This window comes from Sturnus vulgaris, chromosome 2 (assembly GCF_052056855.1).
Source record: "Sturnus vulgaris isolate bStuVul1 chromosome 2, bStuVul1.hap1, whole genome shotgun sequence".
NCBI lineage: Eukaryota > Metazoa > Chordata > Aves > Passeriformes > Sturnidae > Sturnus > Sturnus vulgaris.
Window position 1 is genome coordinate 707,154 of NC_142244.1, and position 18,277 is coordinate 725,430.

Consider the following 18,277-nt stretch of genomic DNA (forward strand, 5'->3'; position numbering starts at 1 on the left):
ACCTCATTTACCACAGAAAAGTCATACCAATAAATGATTCTCTATCTGCCTGTCCTGATTCCTCACCATGCTGCAGGGCAGAGCCACGCTGTCATGAAGGCAAGGTCACAGAGCTGGGGATTATTCAAGGAAATGGAGGACAATGTCCAGAACTGAAGCTATAGAGAAAGGTCAGGACAGAGAGAAGTGCTTTGAGGCACATGCCTGACAAGAAGGTAAAAATACTGTCCACAGTGAGTTAGAAGAGAAATAGCAGGAGCAGCTTGGTGGAACAGAGATTGTTTCAGATATAACTTTAAATAAAGGCTATATATATATATATATATATACACATATGTGGCAAAGGCAGAGGTGTTTTCTTTTTAAACTAGACGAAGCTAAAACTTGTAATGCAAAGAATGAAAGTGAATAGGAGAACAATAAGTGCATGGATAAGAAAACGAGTGAAGGAAATCTGACATTATGGCTCAAAGGACAATTCAAAAAAATTTTTGCATACATAAGAGGGGATGGGGGATGTGAAAGAGCAGATATGATCTGCTTTTTTCCATATTTAGAAGAAACTAAAGGAGGTGTTCTATGCAAAGAAAAAAGTGAAATAACTGGAAAGAGTGGTTAGGACATTTAATTAAACAGAGAAAGACAGTGGCTAGCAAGGAAGGTCACAGAACAGAGGGAAAGGAGAGACAGCAGAAGAGATCTTCCCCAGGAACCTGAGCAAAATAATCTGCCTCTGTGAAGTATTCAAACAGCAGCACTGGGAGTAAGTGCTTACAAATAATTTGTATTACTGGGATGCTACATCCCACCTTCAAACATGGGTCTCAGAATTCAGGTAAAATCACTCATTTTACATTGCTAAGTACCCATTTCAGCATGCTAAGAAGGTGTTTTGTTATGCTACCCATTCGGGCATCCTCAGGCAAGGTTATCCTAATCTGTCCCTGAGTAGTATGTGCTGCAAGCACACTCAAGCAGAGCTTCTCATGGGCTGGAAAGCCAATACTGCACCAAAGTACTGCTGAGTCAATGCCATTGATGGGTTTGTATCTTTTCCTGAGAACATTTCAAGTTGCTTTTCGGTAGGTTAGCACCTCCCCCCACAGTTTTGGGGATTCCTGGGGAAATTGGCTGCCTTTTGTTTCTCAGAGAAAGCTCTGCCACAAATTCCTTTCCACGATAAGTCTCAGCTTAACTCTTGGATCTCAGACCCACCAGAGTGGGCAGAGCACAGATTTCTCTCTCGCCAGCAACCGAAAAAAAAAAATCTCACAGGCTTGCTTCCTTTAGAAAGGATTCACAGCCTAGTTCCTGTTGTCCCATCTGCCCAACACTGTCAGGTGTACTTTGTTATAGACATGAGACTGCAGAGGAGCCTCAGCAGGTATGGTTTAGTATCTGCTCAACAGATTAGATTGCATGGGTTCCTTTAATGCTTCATTTTTCATAACAGCTTTTCTCAGCGTCTCTTGTAATTCTAGGTTGTCATCAGACCTGTAAGGAACTCCTTATAACTTTATTTTCTGAAATTTGATTGAAACTTGGGGAAATTGAAATTACAATATGTATTACATGCCCACATTGGATATGCAGGATGCAGACAAAACTTTACACTGAAAGCCCTGCAGTATCAGGCTTTAAGCTGCTTTTTGCTATGGACTCAGGGAGGAGTCCTATATCCCAGCTGTAAATTCTCCTATGAGCAGCACAGGTTGTGCTGCTTTGGCAGCAGTGTTTCAATCTCCAAGCAAGTCACCCATGGTTCTTGGGAAACCAGTTTTTACTTTTGCTTGCATTTCTCCTCATTTGGATTTTCCAAAAATTGTCTAGCACAAGTGGGAACATGGCCACAATCACAGGGCAGAGCCAAGGCAAGTTTGGCAATACTGGAATTCCAAACGTACATTTCTCAGAGTGTAGAATGGGATGAATGAGGATATTAGAGAGGATGAATGTTACATTCTATGTAACAGGGTTTTACTCCCCACTGAAATATAGCTACACAATATTTGAACACAAGCCAAGTTAATTTACAGGAAGAAATGTTTACTTGAAGATTTATACTGCAAAAACCCTCGCTCTATAGATTGGAATTACCTTCTCCATTTGTGTTTCTGTCAGGAATTGGAAAAAGATGGGCTAAGAATCTCACAATTTGTAAATCTGCCTAATATTCAAAGAAATTAGTTAGGATAATGTTCTTTCTACATAAGATACTGTCAGTTAACATGATCACACAAATTAAAAAGAAAATTCAAGGGGAAAAAAGGAATATATTTAAAATATTTTTTTATGCTTGGCATGAATGTGTCCACCTGCTCCTTCTGAAAATCTGGTAGGTGATCTGCTTAAAGAAACTCAGGAAAACTTAGTATATATATTCTGTATTAGTGCATACAGAACATGCATGTATATACAGGCATTACAGGGAAACTCACAGAGGCAGACCTCAAATCTCCAAGACAAAAAAAAAAGTATAAAAGCTGAGACCAGCTGGTCTAAGTTCCAACTGATATCCAGTAAGAAATACGTTAAGAGAAAGAGAATTTTTCTCAACATGAAGTAAGGATGTAGCAGACATTGCAGCATCTGTGGGAGTGTGACAGTGATTACTGGGGATTAGAGGAAATTATAAGAAAGAAAACCAAGGAGGAAGGCTAATAAGATGGCATATAATTACATTGCTCATAACAGACCCTCCACACTACAACAAAAACATCATCAAAGCAATAATTTTGCTGAATTGTTGCTTATTAAAAGAAAACCCCACACTGAACTTTTGAGAAAGAGAGGGAAGATTCAGGACATGCAGCATTTCTAAAAATTAAATTTCATGTTGCAATCTACCAAAAAGTAATACAAAAAGACACTTTGAAATAAGACTGTCAGAATCTGCCAACATGCCCATATAAAAGAGGCAGGAGAGCAGTGCTGTGACAGTAGCAGCCAATGTATACTAAAAGAAAAGCAGAATTACTTTTATCAGCTGCAGGCTCTAAACTAAACTCTTGAAATTAACCACAGATGATTTGCAGACATTGGAGAGCAGAGGAAGATTACACTCCTCTTTAAATACCCTAATGGTCAAACAATAAAACCACGGCAGAAGGAAATCTTCCTTTTAAAGCAGCAGTGTGGCCCATTCACATGTATCCCACCTGCCCACCACAGAGCCCTGTGCATGCAGTGAAACAACAGCAGCCCTTTGGTGACAAGGATTCTGTGCTTTAGAGATCACACCTAAGGAATGGGAAAAAAAAATAGCAACAGCTAATCATGACCAAATGAAGAAACATTCTGTAATGAGAGGGAAACTAATTTCCACTAGTAGTGGAAAGGCTTGACCATACAACTTGGTCTTCTTAGCTGGTGAGAGTGGAATGAAGAGAGTAGGACGCAGGGCTTTAGAAAGTGTGTTTGGTCCCACAGGCTGAGCCCCAGCTCTTACCACCACATTACACTGGGGCAAGCAACTAGCAGGAAGAAGGATGCTCTTAAAAGCAGAGAGGTATCCACTGCATCTGTTTAGACTTAACATTTTCACAGCTGTTTTAAAAAGAAGAATGACAAGAATTGACAGGAATTTTGTGTGCAAGCACATATGAGAAAGGTGAGTACTAGAGCTAGCAATTAAATTCACTCTCTGACCCATGCATTTAGAAATACACCATTGGAAATTTTGACAGTGACTGATGGGGGATAGGGTGCTCTTGCCTTCAGTCTTTGTTTCAAAATCAAATTGAGTTCAGTTTATTCCAAAAAAGTCACCTGACCGATTTGTGACATTTTGTAGAGTGCAGAGGTGACAGTATTTGGTCCCTCTTATCACAGACTTGTCAAATCAGCCCAAGAACCATCATCTTTTACCAACTGTGCTGAAAGAAAATAGAAGAATGAACAGACTGTTTTCCAGAACATGGCAATTCTGAAGGGAATATATCCATCTACAGGAGAAAGGAAACCTAAATAAATATAAACCTCCTGAAAAGATCAAACCCAGAGCACCTTATCTGACTCCACTGAAATGCTGCAGAGCCATACCCAAAAAGGGAGAGCAGTAGTGGGAAGTTAGATGCATCATACTGTTTCCAAGAGTAGTTTTGATTTCTTTTAATAAACTCCCACTATAGATCATCTCACTGCAAAAATTGAATACAGAACAGTTACATGTGCTGTGTGCATAACAAAAAAATCACATTCATGTTATTTCTCTGTATCTTTTTGCAAAGAGTTCTAAGGGCAAGGGCATCATCAGACTTCACAGAAGCAAACTTTGGCTAGCATCACTTGGGAAGACTAACATGCAGGCTCAGGAAACAAAACAACTTCTCTCCATTATCCACAACAGTTTCTATATTCACATTCCTTAGTGCACATTCCTAGCATAAAAATCCAATAAAAAAGCAGAAGGGGAAAAAAATCAGCACATCCACACTGACTGAAAACTACTGTTTCTATGGGGTTATACACTTAAGACTTAAAAGTTTCATAAAACTACTCATCCATTAGCTTGCAAAAGTAATTTAAAAGAAGATCCATAAGCCACCACACATTTTAAGAAGCCTTTTATCCAGAGAAATTAAGATATCTACTGTATCTTAGATGAATATAAAGTTAAGCACTTTATGTTAAAATTCACAAACTCCTGAAATTATATCTTTGTATTTCATTTGAGTCAGGCTTTTTTAGTTTGACTTAATATTTCTTTTATTTTCTTTAAGCTAAAAAAACTTGAATCAACAGAAAATATACCAAGATAATCAGCATTTTTTGTTGACTTGTTTTATACTTGTACACTGATTTTAACCTGCAGCTTTCCCTGGTGAATTACCTAAGGTTATTTATTGCCTTCATAGGACACCAAAATTTTACATTTATAACTACACTCATTTCAGTCAGGCAGCACAGACATCACAGACCTTTAGAACATCAAACAGGCAATTATGCCACAGGGCTTAGTAGCACTAGAACTACAGCTTGGAACTTGCTGCTTCCAAGTGTCATTTGGGCTGAAGGCACCTCAGTGTGCAGCTCAGAGCAGGGAGGCTCCTACACACCCCAGGGGAAAATGCACCACAGCCTGACTAATGTCGTGGGTCTAGACACCATCTAATTGTCAGGAGTGCATCTACTGAAGACAACATTTTCTTCATCATTGTTGCTTTTCCCTGCATTGGATCACCTACAACTTTGTTTTGGAACTGATCTCAGAACCACCGATCCCAGAGCTGGAATGCCCACGCCTGTCTGTTGTAAGGGCTCTGTCCATCACTGCCAAATGCAAATATGCCAAAGTTGCACATTGCAGTGGGACACAATGCCCTTGCCCAAGACAAGACTCCAAGCAGCTGCTGCACCCACCTTCACAATCAGGCTCCGGTGCTCCTCAGACTGACTGAAGTTGGTGCCCATTTCAAAGATACTCATCATGCCTTCTTCACACAGCCTCATCCAGGTGTTATACTCTTCACGCTCCGGCAGTCTGTCCCAGAATGTCTTGAAGACCTCCCAGACTGTTTCCTGGCACACTGAAGGCACAAGAAAGGTCTGGTGTTAGTACAACAGGAGTGCTTCTGTGGCACAAGTGGCCAAGCTGTTACTGTCCCAATGTTATAAGCTTGTCAGCACATGAACTCATAGAACACAGTGACCTGACATCTATATGGAAATGTAGCATTGAAGCGACCAAAATGAAGATGTGGTGGATCTTCCACACTCATATTACCTCTCTCCCTGACTTTTTAAACTGAAGTAATTAAAAAAAATTCAAGAAAAAGAAGAGCATAAGAAAACACTTGTCTTTTAACAATCATCGAGAACAACAGTATGTCCATGGAATGAAATTGCCATTTGATCAATGACTCGAATTTTTAGAAAACCTAGAAAACCAAAATACTATGGCAAATGTCGTCATAGGAAGTAGAGGTGGAGCTTAAGTTGTAAGAAAGATGGTGGCACTGATCAAAGTCTAGTAAGCTCAGTTAGTAACAATTCCTTTGGACTCACCTCCACACAGAATTTAAAACACTTTTCAGAAATTACAACTGTATTCATAATTCAAAAAACAAGGCCGGATGACGACAAAAGAACATGCTATGAAATGAGTCAAGCTCTAACTGTACTGAACATGTTGACTGAAAAAGAACTGGACAGCTCTGAACAGTCAACCTGAGAATTAAGGTTTAATAATATATTCTATGCTGCCTACATTAACCTCCCAACCTTGCACATGCTCTTTTTGCCAGTCAGAGCAGTTGGTCACATGATGCTCAAGCAAGAGCAACTCTGCAACCCAGAATAACTCAAAGAGAGAAAGTTTTATAGATTTTCCTTGTGCCTGGAAAAGAGCAACATTAAAAGGCAAACTTTCAAAATCATTCACACCAAATGCCACTCTGGAGAAGTAGCAGACAGATCTGCTTTTTGGCCTTAATCTGATTTCACTACTTAGACAGAGAGCTCAGCAGAGGAATGGGTTGCATTCTGGAAAAATCCTGACATCACAAGCAAGCCCTTACAGGAGACTAAATCTACCTCCAGAAAGTAATTTTCTTCAGTCTTTAAAATTAGCTCTGGGCTTCCAGATCCAGTACCTTGCTGTTATTTCTTCTTGATGCTTTGTTTTCCAAATTCCAAAGTTGTTTAAATGTACATATGTAAAATTTAACACATAGATCACATATGGAAACATTTTAATTCAACCGAGAGAAGGACATTTTTCTTAAATGCAAAGGCTTTACAAATAACAACATTAAGGAATTGTTTCCTGTGCAGCACCACCCTTAGAGCTGAGCTGACTCTGGCACAGTGGATGGCATCATGCATTATTTTCTTCACCCTGAATTTTAGTTTATTAGAGCAGTTGAGACCATTTCTCTGTTGTGGAACTCTACAAAGATATTTCTCATTTCTATGCTATACTCCCAGGTTTATGACATGGAGATTAGCATTGTAACTCATCTGGTATGCATGACCAGAGAAAATAAAAGTCCCCAAACTCTACATTATTAACTGTCAGTAGCATATTACTGTTCTAGCACCCCTCCAGCATCTAGGCAGTTAACTTTCCAAAGTAGTGTGTTTTATAGATAAGGTATTGTCCATGTTCCCTGTCAGTGTATGTATCTCTATTAATCAGAAACAAATAGCCAAGTGGACAAAGATCCACGTACCATCTCATATCCCCAACTCAAGTTATACTTGCAAACCCTATGAGGCAGAGACCACGTTTCCTTCTGACCTCTGCACAGACCTCAGGCAATGAAGCCATAATCCTGCTCTGGGATTTCTGGTTCCTGCTGGAGTACTAATAAGCTTCCTGAAGTAGAATAACATCTGTAATACTCTCTCTACCATCCCATTTGTAAGAGTAAGGCATCCAGGAAAAAACTGAAGTCTAGTTTCAAATGCAGAAGCCTACACTAAGGAATATCATTTGCTCACATTTCTTTTGGTGGTACTTGTCCCATATACCTTTCACTCCAGGTGCCACACTGTGGAGCAACAATCCTGCAATGAGATTACTCCCTGTGGCTGGGATAAGTCCTCAACAGACTCTCAGTAACAAACGAAGCCATAGCAATAGCTTGCAAATACATTGCAGGAACACTGTCTAATCCTAGAGTTTTCAAATACCAACAGGCAAAGGACTGGCTTTCCAGTTGCAAGTAATTGAAGGTAATTTTCCTTAATGCTCTTAAACAAGTTTAAAATAAATGTGATGAGACAGTGTCTTGTCTGAATACAAACTGCTCCCATGTAAACAGTTGTTCCAATCAGCTTCCAATAGATTAAGGATTTTCTGTGTGTCCTTTCATTTGGAATTAGACACCCCACTGAATTCCAGTACCAAAGGCTTTGTGCCTGCCATCTGTGGGCTCCAGGCCCATTAATTAGACCTAAAGTGTCAACACAGCCATGTATTCTGCAAAAGGAAGAAATGAGATATGGATAAGGAGTCAGATTTTGTCCTCTCTAGCCTCTCCTATCGAGCTGTTTCCACTGAGGTGAGCATAAAATTGGACAACATAATGCAAATTCCTTCTGTATTCTCTTCCTTCCACACAGTCAAGAGTGTGTTAGTTCTGACACACAGGGAGGGATTAAAAACTCCAAGCACAGAGTTGACACACAGTCCATATTGTCATTGTCTTATTCCAACTGGCCAGTTTGTAAAGCAGGACATTGCTTTTCAGGATAACAAAACCAGGCTGTAAGGGCTCAACACAAGAACCATCCTCAGATGTGCTTACCCATAGGGTGCGCAAGAGAAAATGCATGGACTGGCTAAGAAAGACTGAAACAAAATTGTTCTCTTTGTTTCTCATAAATATTTTAATTGTTTTCCAGTCAGAAGAGAGTTGCCATTTTAAGCACAGCGAGAGAATAACACAATTTATTCAGTATGGTTCAAATCACACACATGTAAAGAAAGACACAAGCAGAATTCTATCTTTCACCTCTCCTTCAGGAATGTCAAAAAAGGAGCCAATTCCTGTCTTGACTTGACATGGCCACCCAGGGAACTGAAAAGACACCACCCCCACAGTGCATTCAAGTTGCCTAATAAGTGTGATCGACCTTCTTTTAACTTAAAGGTGGAGTCCACCCTGTTTTCATCTGTCTGTATGCGAGGGAGGTTTTTCAAAGTTTCTCAGATTCTTGAGAACTCCTATAAATAAAAACATGTTTTTCATGAACCAGATTTTAAGAATTCTGAGACTGTGGACGAAAGTTGGAGGCACAACACCAAAGTTAAACAACATTTAACCGGAAGCTTCAGCTAATAACTATAATTTACTGTTTAAAATAATTCACTGCCTTTCCTTTCTGTCCTTCCAGAAACTTGCCAGTGTCTGTGTCAAATACATTGTTACCTAGATATGCTGACAATAAATGAAGCAACTTTTCACTAAAATTTAAAATAGCAACTCCTTTAAACCTAAACAGAAAATGAAACAAAATAAGAGTTGGGGGGACCAGAAAGTTGACCACCGAGCTTTTCAACTAGAAATGCAACTCTGCATTTTGAATGGAAAACGTTTAAAGGAGCTAGAGAATGGGGAAAAAAAATGCTGCATGAGAGCTTATAATAATTGGCCAGGAGCCCAATAATTCAGAGTTGTGATTGAAGCTGCAGAGCAGGTTTTGCGTTATGATCTTTTCAGAATTTAGTTTTTGAAGACTAGCTACAAAATTCTTAAAAAACAACAAAGCAGGCAGTCCTGCCAGCATGAGGAAGAACTGCTGAGCAGACCCAGCAGCACTGCCACTGCCACCTGAAGAGCAGCTCAGCCCTCCGGCCACGTGTGAAGAGCTGCTCTTCACGCCTGGATCTTCCACCAAACTTTCACTCCTACAGGGGCACAGATATGGGGGACAGCATTAGTGACACAAGGCCCTGGAGGAGACAGGATTTGTGATGAGGCCTCTAATCCCCAGCAAACAATACTGATTAATAACACCATAAAATCCAGATCAATCTTTTAAGGCAGTGACCTAAGAGTCTTGAAGCTACACGTGAGTGGGAAGGTAAGCTCCCCTGGAAAATAGTTTCTTTCATCCCATGACTGTAGTAATAAATAAGTAACATTTTTAAGTTAATTGATCTTTCAGCTACCTTGCAATTTTCCTCTGAAGAATTCAAATATTAAAAAAAAAAAATGAAGGCTTATGAGAAAAGAAGCTACTTGCTACAAGAGATGTGGTCAGGTCCAGCTGACTATATATAACTGACTGGCACAATAAACCAGAATTCAAACCAAGAATGCAAATCACACAGGTCTGCAGTTTGTCTCAAAGGTATATTTTGCATGCATATACTACATTTTCCATGTACTGCATCCTAAAAACCTTCACAAGTTAGAAGTCACTTAACTCATCACTGAGATAATCATCTTCAACATGAAAGAGGAGGTAGGAAAAAATTCAAAGTTCTGCACTTTTGGTCCATTCCCTCGTTCAAACTTCTATTGAGCCAAGTGTCACAGGCACTTGAAGTAAGCAATGTCTTAACCTTTAAAGGCCATATCAGGTTTCCAAGGCTGCTTCAGAAAGCCATGTCATAAGACAATTCCAATGGGAACTGTCTATCAGCATATCTGCTTCAAAAGCAGAAAACTCTAGCCCTTGGAAGCTTATCTACTTCCAGTGCAGTGTCTGTGCTAAAGTAGTACTCAAAACTAATAGCCAATATCCTGAAAAGCTTAAGATAATTGTGTTTCAACCCAAAAAATTCCTCATAGGCAGATGCAAGCTCTTGTCAGTCGTACTAATCTGCAGAAATGAGTGAAAAAAATGTTTATTCGAAGCTTTCTTTCTTAAAGACATCATCGCTGTTTTCAAAACCTCCAGCTAAGATCTGTGATGTGATTAGATGACTTTTCTCTTGCTCTGAAATTCTCCAGTCTGGCTACTCCCCAGTGCCTGGGTAGGATACAGCACCCTCGTGGCTCAAGCTGTACAACTGGGGATGCATTTATCTCTCAAACGAGAGACAATTAGCCTATTACACTCAGTCTGTGTGCAGGGATTTCTGAGGTTAAGAGAAGGGGCATCACATGACAGCACTGAGCACCCTGTAGGGGGTAGGGCCATTTGTGTAAGTGGGCAGTGCTGGAGTTTAATCCCAATTAAATCTCATTAGTGCTTCTTAAGAGTTGAATCGTCTGTGGTGGCTAGGAGCACCGAATCAGGCTGAATATTCTATTTTGAGGCAACATGAGACCAACTCCTCCTCTTCTCTAACAATTTCTGCACAACTGAACAGCTTAATTGCAGAGGAGTTTGATAAAGACTACAGTCACAGGGACAGACACCTCCTAAGAGGTCATTGCTGCAAAGGCTTTGTCAGCATTTGCTAAACAAATTAATACACACACGCAGAGAAAGCACTCATCTATTGCTGGAATGCTGTTGTGTATGGCCTGTAACACAGCAACCCTTGAACAATATAGAAAACAAACAAGGGGTTTAAATTGAGAACAGATTCGAATATGAATTAGCTAATTCACATGAAAGATTTTTGATTTGAACACTTGCATACTAAACTCTAGCACATAAATTATTCTCACCAATAATATTTCAGTAAAAACTAATGAACGTCCATGGAAAAAAGTCAAGTTTCTTACAAGCATATGCTGGTATGTAAAAATTCAAATGTAGAAGGAGACAGACTTTCTACAAATAAACTTCAGAAATTTATTGCTGAGTATGAGGTGCATGTAATATGTTCCAGGGATGCAGGGGAATAAGGGAAAAAAGGCTCACTCAGCCAGATTCTTTATTAAATGTATGCATTTTTCCAGGTACTTTTCATGACTTTTGGCTCTTTGCTTCAGCATTATTAGCAAGATCTGAATAACTTGTAACATTATGATTTTGGTATCAAATTGAAACTTTACTCTTAACTATGTTCATGTGCAGAAAAGAACATAATTATTTCTAATACTTCAGTAAAGAGATTTGAAGAGACCAAACAAAGGGAGGAATGAGCAGGCATAGTGCTATGCCCAATCTAGGGATTACATTCATGCATAGAATTTAATTCCCAAGAAAGAGGAATTCTTTCCAAAGTTCACAAATATCTATGTGTCTCATCAGCTATGGCCCACTGCAATATCATCTATTTCCTTATTTGGTGAGTATCTTTAAAAGCTATCCTTAGATGTTTGGCTTTATCTGAAGCTCTAGCTGACAAGAACAGTTCTGGCAGAGAGACTATCTGATCAACTCATTTGAAAAGAAGATCAGTGCCCACAAAAAGAAAAAATACAAGCATACACTAAATAGTTTAAGAGAGTCACAGTAGGAAAAAATTGTAAAGAGAATCTAGGAAAGGTAGCCACCAGAGTAATTACATGTGAGAGATGGAAAAGAAGCATATTAGCCTGAGCCATGGTGACAAAATCCATCAGCCCAATTAAGAGGCATGAGATAGCATGGCTTGTACTCTTTACCTATCTTGTAATCCTTATATTGTTTCTGTTTTACATGCTAATCCAACTTGCAAGTCTACTACAATCCTCTACCAACAATTTACACAACAGAGAACGGACAGATTCACTGAGTTGTGCACATAAGGTGACTGGTCACAGGAGATTTGGTCTGAGGGGGCATGGCTGTTTTTCACATACTAAATTGTATTTATCTATGGCTCAGGCTACCATTTCCCTGTCAGCAGTAAAGAACATCATACCAGACATTAACATGTACAGCCCACTCACTGTCTGAAATCCCACTATTAGATTACCACAACATTTTTTTTGTAGAATCTCCAGCTGCCCACTGGACACACTTTGTGTTTGTCACAACAGTCTAGCAATGAACCACCATTACACTTACACGACTCTTCCAGCAGCAACCATAATATTACATCATTTAAAAGGACATCAGTTAAGAACACTCTAAGACCCAGCCCATAGGCCTACAGTACCCAGTCAGTAAACATCTATGACTGATTTCCATCCCCATATTGCAAAAAAATGAAATATAAAGTCAGCCAACAGCAGCAACCTCCATACACAGCTACAAGAGATATAGAGACAGGGCAGTACAAAGACAATCATAGCCCAGGATTCATCTCAAAAGAGTGAAAATAGCATCATCTGCTGCTGCAAAACTGTTCTGCATGTGATTAATTGTAGGAATAAAGTAGCACTTTAGAAATTTGTCTTCTAGACTGCAGGTGTAGAAAAACAAGTATAACCCTCCCCCATTCCAGGCTGGTGCTTCTGAATACCACAATAATAAAACAACTACCAATAATCATACCATTAATTAGACTTTCATATATTGAAGTGTTATAGTGCTGTTTTAGAACAAACTGATTTTTCTCCAGATCCCTGTATTTCGTTGTGCTTTGATTTTTTAATGGTTTATTATGTACTTATCATATTCTTTATCTTGTCTCTTTTTAAGGCTCAAAAAATCCAGGTGGTGTAGTCAGAAAAAAAAAAAAAGCTGTACACTGTTAAGCCTACAGTGATATGACAGAAGCACTTCTTTAAAGCCTGTGACAGGGATGCTCATCTGTCAGTCTCTGACACTTAGAGAAGCTTTTGCCAGCTAGCAAAAGTAAATAAAGCTATAGGAGCTACAGACAGATAATTATATTCCCACCTGTTTCTTTCTAAGGTAGACACAGATAGAACAAACAATCTGGATAATCAGCACATACAAACCTTTTCTTATTTTCTAACAAGCTCTTACATCACAATAGCAATCAACCTTTCCTTCCAAGGCAGTGGTGTGGTATTGCTGGCAGTAAAGCAAAACCAAGGAAAGAATAGACTATTTTAGAACCATTCTTTCCAGAGAAAGTATATATTGAAGTAATATCTTACTTCAACATATACAGAATTTTAAGAAGATCCTAAAAATACACACTGAGATTGAAAAATGAGCATAATCAGAATTCAGACACCAGGTGCCCACCAAACCTGCTCTATCACTCCACTCTTCAGCTGGACAAAGGAGAGAAAATGTAACAAAAGACTCATGGGTTAAGATAAGGACAGTGAGAGATGATCCACCAGATTCTATCAAGACAGGCTCAACTTGGGGATATTCCTTGAATTTATTACCAATTAAATGTGAGCAGGACAATGAGAAATGGAAACAAGTAATGAAACACCTTCCTCTCACCCTTCCCTTCTTCCCAGGCTTAACTTCACTCCTGGTTTTCTCTAACTCCTCACCTGCAGTGGTGCAGGGTGATGGCAGAGTGGGGCTGTGGTCAGCTCATCACCACATCACTGCTTCCTCCTTTGGGGTAGGACTCCTTACACTCTTCCCCTGCTCCAGTGGGAGACCTCTTCCATGGGAAACAGTTCTTTGCTAACTTCTCCAATGTCCTTTCCATGGGCTGCAGTTCTTAACAGGCTGCTCCAGAGTGGGTTTCTTCCACGGTGCGCAAGTCCTTCAGGAACAAACTCCCATGGGGTCCCAAGTCCTGCAGGCAAACCTGCTCCAGTGCAGGTTCTTCTCTCCGTGGGTCCACAGGTCCTGCCAAAAGCCTGCTCCAGTGTGGGCTTCCCATGGGGTTCCAGCCTCCTATGAGCATCCACCTGCTCTGGCGTGGGGTCCTGCACGGGCTGCAGGTGCATCTTTGCAGCTCCATGGTCTGCACCTCGGGCTGCAGGGGAATCTCTGCTCTGCCACCTGCAGCACCTCCTCTTCCTCCACTGGCTTTGGTGACTGCAAAGCTGTTTCTCTCTTATATTTTCACTCTTCTCTTTCAACAACAGTTGCTGCTGTGCCACCTTTTCCTTCTCAAATATGTTACCCCAGAGGTGCTACCACTGTTGCTGATGGGATTGGCCCTGACCAGTAGAGCCAGTTGTCCTTGGCTCTGTTGATATAGGGGAGGCTTCTGGCAGCTTCTCAGATAAGCCACCCTTGTATCCTCTGCTCCAAAAATTTTGCCACACAAATCCAATACACAGCCCATGAACTCCCATGACCTCAGGGGCCTATTCAGGACATCATTAGACACCACCCAACACTCCTGGAGCAGCAGCTGATGCTAACAGAATGAAGATGGCAAATTGCTTGAACCAGACCTTGTGTGACTTGCTGCTAATTAAAGTCACCTCTTCTACTTTCAGAGATCTTTTTCAAAAGTTTTCACTAAAAAGCACTAATGGTAATCACAGACTCTCTGCTCAAGAAAAGCTGTGGACTGTGAAAGCTATTAAATCCAGTAAGGAAACAGATGGACTAGGTGGATTTTTGGTTCAGCCTAGGATTATTAAGACCTAAATATACTTTTGCAACCTAATTTACAGATTTCTTTCTTCTTTATTACCATTCCCACCTTTGCTTAGTTGATATTGCCCTAATATACCCCTAGTACACATAACTGAGAGACATCTTCAGTTAAAGCCCATGGTGTGTATGGATTCATTTGGAACAAGGAGGGTTGAGTCATCTTGGGTGGAAATAAGAAACGGGTAAAGACTGTCAAACCATCAGCATCATCATCAGTGTCAACATCCCTTGCAGGCTGGGCACAATTAATACTTGAATGAGGTTGTAAAACCCCATATAATTCCACTGTGTTCTCCAAATACATTGTTTATGTTCACTTTTATGCAAACACTAAGCAACTCCTGGTTTTGGTCATTGTTTTTCACTTGTCTAAGTAAACCAGTGAGAGTTTCTCTGTAGGCAATCAAATCTCAAACACGAGTCTCAGAACACCCTTGCTTCTCCTCTGACAGCAGGCCTGTCATTTTGCAATTTTTGTACAGACATGTTAAGATAACTACAAATTGTTTGAATGCTACAACACAAAGACACCAAGAGCATAAAGTGCTGCATGACTGTGATGATCCATTCCAATGCAGTGAGACAGAAGGGTTTGAAATACAGCACGCTACTGTAATATTGCATTTAGTGAAAGAAGATGTTAGTGGGAATATTGGAGCTCTTCAGAGAAAGCTCAACCACATCAACTTCCACATTGTAAAAGAAAGGCTCCATGTCTATTATATTACAGCCCAACACACATAGATTGTGTACTTTGTACAACAAGTCATAGCCAAAAGTCACATGGCTGAAGTGCCAGTGTCTCAGACTTAACTTTCCTGACTGGCCCCTAAATGAATTCTGCTGGCACTTTAAGAACACTAAATAAACCAAACAAACTCTGTTATTTAGCTACTCTGTACATGGCATCTATTTTTCTTAGCACTCAGGTTGTTCTGAGAAAAGATTTTAATAAACAATGTGGTTTCAGGGAACAAGAGATCTTATGATATATGAGTGTAGACAGATTGTTGTGGGGTTTTAGCTCAGAACAGCTCTCATAAGCAAGATTATCACAGAAAAGTAAGTTTCACCAGTAATAATGTATTTCCTATGGCCTGGTATTTATTGTGTTTCAAAGCTTGAACAATTTTTTAATAAGTGAATGTTCTTTATAAGTTTTCCATGAGATGTACTTACCTCTGAGCCTGAAGTACTTCAGATGGTTGGCAATAGCCTGCTCAACAGATTCATCAGGGCAGATCTTAACTCCACTGGGAAACAGAATGGACCGCTTCCTTCGCAACTGCAAATGCCTGTGGAACTGCTCAGCATCCATGATGCCATTAGGCTTTTTCAACCCAGGAAGCAGAGAAGTGCTTGCCAACTGCCAGTCACTGAGCTGAGGGGCTGGTGACACATCTTTAGCCAGTCCTCTTCCTGCAGCTGAATAAGCTTCTGCTGTGAAATTAAAACCATAGAAATTTCTCAGGTGAGATAATGATGCAATCATTAGTATCTTCATGCTACTTCTGTGGTCTCTGAAGGGCATTGCTGTGCTTTTTTCTGTTCACAAAACCTGTCTCTGACTGCGATGTTATAAACAACCTTAAGCTCTTTACAAAATCCCATCAAATGGTAACATAGCATAAGGATCTAACCTTTTGAATTCTAACACTTTGTGTTTAGCTTCCCATCTGCCATTAGGCTTAAGCCAATGGGACTATATTTGTGAACAAACAAATGTATTTAGAAGCTTTCAGGGGTTTTCAGAAGTAAAATAAATAATTGAGAAACAATCCTGCTCCATACTGTCTTTCCACAACAACAATTTGTATACCTTGCAAAAATAAAATTGCTTGAATTAACAGTTAACCTTCCATCACTGAGATAGGTCTCTATTAGGGTGGGAGGAAAAAGAGGAATAAAAGGTTCATCAGCTTTATGTTGGGGTCTTTTTGGTGTTGCTTCTTTTGTTTGGTTGGTTGTGGTTTTCTTTTTTGGTGTTCCCTCTTAAATTAGTTAAATTCCCTCTTAAATTAGTTGTTCCACATCATTTCAGAAGAAACTTGAGGAAACAGCTGAGGTAAGAACATGTATATTGAGATTCAGTCTAACAGTCTAATTTTCTATCCTTTAAAGTCAGCTGTTCTGAAATTATTTAATTCAACTTCTTTCACTTTTTCCCTGGAAAACATGCCTGAAAAACAATCAAAACCAATCATTTAATAGAGAAAAAATAGTAATAACTCTATGGCATTTGTCATCCAACAGATTGTGAGTTTATTCTGCAACTTCATAATCAGTAGACCTTTGACTTTCATGACTGAAAGATGAAAGGCATGGTTATTTTGATCATATATCAGTAATCAGCTCTGTTGCAGAAGATCACCAGATGGTATAGCAGAGGCAGAAAGAATATCAAAAAAGGCCACTAAGGCAAACTCCCAATCTTTGCCCAAACTGGCACATGTTCAGTGCACATATGCAGAAGATAGAACCTTACTTTTTAATATTTAATAGAAAATTAATAAAGGAAAGTGAAAAAATTACCTGTATTTAGCATCTCAAAATTGCAAAAAATTGCCTCCTATAGCTATTTTTACATTCAAAACAAATGTGTAGTTATACCACCTGGAAATCAGTTTAATATTCCATATTTACACTACTATCACAGTACAGATTTGACCAAACATTTCTCTGTATTAGCCTCCTTTGTTACAATTAAATTAAAGAGGCATTCTAATTCTATATGCTGCCATAGCTAAAGTTGTAAACAAGAACATAAGAAAGATGTCTGCATTACCTGCAACTATTTGGAGATCTGTGTTAATCATTCCCGGAAGGCAAAGAAAGATTTTCCACATGAAGCCAAACATACTTATTCGTTTAATTAAAAAAAAAATATATATAGAGAAAAGCAAAAAAATCCCAATTCTTTTTAGCAAAAGAGCTGTTGTCTTTATTGTAGCCTTGAACCAACCAGGAGCATTGCACTTCTTGAAAATGTCTTGATGTCACATATTGTTATCTTTGGAGAAAGCATTAGGTAAAAAAAGTCAACCATTACATCCTGGCTCTGTTCTTTTCAAATACAGTATTCTGCTTTAGCGAAGAAACAAGAAAAGGTGATCGAAGCAGACTCCTTGGAGCAAGCAGATGGACTGACACAATTTTTTAATTTTAATCTGGCCAGCTAAGCTCTTTACCAAGGCTTGTCATACCATTAACAGACAGTCCAAACAAGGACAACACATTTCACATTTAATTAACCACGCTTTTTCATTGACCTTTCAATTTCTGCTCTTTTTAAAAATCCTGCTGGCCACAAGACATCAGGGGGAGCACACGAACCTGCAGTAGAAAGTCTCATATGTTTTGTCTTCTGCTTGTACAAATATAAACACATATATAAATGTATAACTCCCTTAAATACCATTGTATATGTAAACTCTGAAGCAATCTCTCTGTGGGACAGTTTCTTCTGGTTACAGGGCTACTGTCGAGTCTGTGCTAAAGGAGAAAGTCT

At 39.5% G+C, this 18,277-nt stretch overlaps 1 protein-coding gene across 1 annotated transcript in view; it reads right to left on the reverse strand.

Annotated features, from left to right (window-relative positions):
* The window catches only part of IMPG2 (interphotoreceptor matrix proteoglycan 2), a 52,577-nt gene extending 34,992 nt beyond the window's left edge, over positions 1–17,585 (reverse strand). Inside the window, exons 1-3 of the mRNA XM_088160669.1 lie at positions 17,555–17,585; positions 15,949–16,209; positions 5,362–5,528 (exon numbers count right to left, since the gene is read on the reverse strand). Coding sequence (XP_088016795.1) covers positions 5,362–5,528; positions 15,949–16,209; positions 17,555–17,585 — 459 coding nt within the window. The remainder of the gene's footprint in view (positions 1–5,361; positions 5,529–15,948; positions 16,210–17,554) is intronic.
* Between the last annotated feature and the right edge of the window lie 692 nt (positions 17,586–18,277).